This window comes from Elephantulus edwardii, unplaced genomic scaffold (assembly GCF_000299155.1).
Source record: "Elephantulus edwardii isolate Elephantulus edwardi_28Jun2011 unplaced genomic scaffold, EleEdw1.0 scaffold00120, whole genome shotgun sequence".
NCBI lineage: Eukaryota > Metazoa > Chordata > Mammalia > Macroscelidea > Macroscelididae > Elephantulus > Elephantulus edwardii.
Window position 1 is genome coordinate 1,507,357 of NW_006399870.1, and position 2,880 is coordinate 1,510,236.

Consider the following 2,880-nt stretch of genomic DNA (forward strand, 5'->3'; position numbering starts at 1 on the left):
TGGGGTAATTGGGATGGGAGTGTCAGAGACAGTGTGATTGGCACAGGACAGAGCAGAGTTTAGGGCTGTTGTACATAGGGTCGCTATGAGTCGCAAGACAACTCAACGGCACATAACAACAACAACATGTACCCTCAAATCAGATCTGACTGGTACAGAAGGAAATTGTCCTTCCTTCTGCAGCAGAGGATTTGCACTGTTCACGTCTGGGATTGCAGTGCAACTTCTTGCCACTAGGCCACCAGAGCTCCCCATACATTTTGTTTTATAACACTAATTACTGTGTCTCACAAAACTCTTACAATACTTCCTGTTTAAAGACTCTTTGTCCTTCTCTTTTTCAAACTTTATCACTACTTACTACTTTCTGATACTTTTCCTTACTTGCTGTTGGTAAGTGCTTTCGAGTCGTAGACAACTCATAGTGAACCTATGAACGAAAGACCTGAGCACTTGTATAATTTTCATCGTTTCTCCAAGTTCATAGAATTTCCATAGGCAAGCTATTTCAGAAGTGGATGCCAGTCCTGCTTCCAAGCTTGTTTTAATCGGGAGCTCCACCAAACACTGTCCATCATGGGTAACCACTATCGCATTTGACACATCACTGTCACAGTGTTTAGCATGACAGCAACCACGAGTTACCTCTGTACAGCAAATGGACAGACCAGTGCTATACCACATAGAAGAATGTTTCACCAAAATCAATTAAAACCAGGCCTGAGGGCCGCAGATTAAAATCACCCACCTTTGGCTTGGTAGCATCATTTCCTATCCACTAGGCCAACAAAGCTCTCTCATTGTTGTTATTGTTGTTAAGTGCAATCGAGTCATAGACAACTCTTAGCAACCCTATGAACGAAAGACCTATTTACTGTTGCCTATTTGTATGTTTCAATACTTACTAGTTCTCACCTACTTTTTAAAATCTTTAAAGAGCTTAGGATTTTTATTGCTTTTTCTGTATGTTTCTAAAGGCTCATCCAATGTTAATCTGACTCTTGCTTTATATTAGCATTTGCTATATACTTTGATAAAATCAACATAAGTCTAAAATTATTATATTTTTATTATTTAGAAACCAACTTTGATCCAGCAGAATGGGGAGCTAAGGTAGATGACCGCTTCTATAACAACCATGCATTCAAGGTACTGTGAAGCCGTTGGCTTTACTGTTCTTCTTCATCTCCAAATAGAGGTTATTAGAAAAATAATGAGAATAATAAGTATCTTATTAATCTTTTGAAATTGTGGGCTTTTTCCTAATGAGAAATTCTTTTCTAAAGTATCTGAGCTATGTTTACAAGTTCTCGTCTTAAGTTTTAAAATGACAAACAGAAAAAAGTTACTGAAAGGTAAAAAAATATTTAGTCATTTATTCTTAAATATTTCTTGAACATCAGTGCTTAACATATAGCAAGTACTCAGTAAATATATGTTGGCTAACAAATGATATTTGATTAAATAAAATATCAACTAGGCCTTGCACTGCAATCCCAGAGTTATGTGGTTTGAATCCACCAGATGCTCTGCTGGACGGAGGGCCAGTCTCCTCCTGTACCAGTCAGATCTGATTTGACAGTACACATATGCACACACACACACAAAATAAAATTAAAAATTGTACAAATTTCTCCCTTGTGTATGTAATGGTACTAGTTATGTTCCATCCTTGGAAAACTAAGAAAATAATTAAGCATTTCCTATGTTCTGAAGTTCAGATGAGGAGCCCTAGTAGAAAAATGCAAAATCCTGAGTCTTGCATACATCAGCAAAAAAGACCCTCAACAAGATAGTTTGGCACTTTGGCTGCAATAATGGGCTCAAACATAACAACTGCTGTAAGGATCACAAAGATAGTGTTTCTTCCTCTTCTACACAGAGTCTCTGTGTGTCAAGTATTGGATATACTATAGACTGCTAAGAAAACAAACAGTTTCATCCTAGAGAGGCTTAACCCAGGCTGCTCCTTGGAGGCAAGGATTCTGAAGCTTCATCTGACATACTTTGGACATGTTGCAATGAGGGCCCAGGCCTTCGAGAAAGACGTCATGCTTGGGAGGGTGGAGGGACAGCTCAGGAGAGTAAGACCCTCCATGAGGTGGATTGATTCAGTGACTGGGGTAATCAGGATCGGTATGTGGGAGACAGTGAGGTTGGCACAGGATAGAGCAGGGTTTAGGGCTGTTGTACATAGGGTCACTATGAGTCACAGGTGACTATGGCACATAACAACAACAATAACAAAAACTATAGCTAGATCTACAAATCTGGTGTATTTTAATAAGATATTCAAAATACATTTACTTTTAATATTTAAGAATAACTACTGTATGCATTAAATAATAATTCAACATAAAGAACCAAGATATATTAAAATAAATTAGCATGCAAAAAGGAAATTAACAAAGGTAGTCTTTGGAAAATTCCCTATGGATGAGGTTGCCATTTATTTGAAAAGTGACATTCCAGGGAGCTCTGGTGACCTAGTGGCAATAAGCTGCACTGCAATCCCAAAGGTAAGCAGTTCGAATCCACCAGATGCTCCACTGGAGAAGGAGAAGCAGTCTCTGCTTGTGCCAGTGCCAATTGGATCTGACTTGTCAGCACACAACAACAACAAAAGTGACATTCTATCCTTTTATGTAAGCCAGATATTACAGTGTTCTGTTTGTTTCCTTTTAACTGGTTTATCTCTGGTTGTGTTTTTATATTTTTATTTTATTGAAATCAAAGGAATAATGTTAAAAATTTTAAAATCCTTAGATGGCCTGGCATGGGGCATTTTGAGTCAGATGACCATATGATATATTACTCTAGAGATGAAAAAGTGAGGAAAAATGGAGTTGCTTTCATAGTTAAAAAAGTCATTGCTCGATC

The 2,880-nt window shown here is 37.9% G+C and overlaps 1 protein-coding gene across 1 annotated transcript in view; it reads left to right on the forward strand.

The window, feature by feature from the left end:
* The window catches only part of SPA17 (sperm autoantigenic protein 17), a 25,781-nt gene that overhangs the window by 15,292 nt on the left and 7,609 nt on the right, over positions 1-2,880 (forward strand). Inside the window, exon 2 of the mRNA XM_006892801.1 lies at positions 1,079-1,149. Coding sequence (XP_006892863.1) covers positions 1,079-1,149 — 71 coding nt within the window. The remainder of the gene's footprint in view (positions 1-1,078; positions 1,150-2,880) is intronic.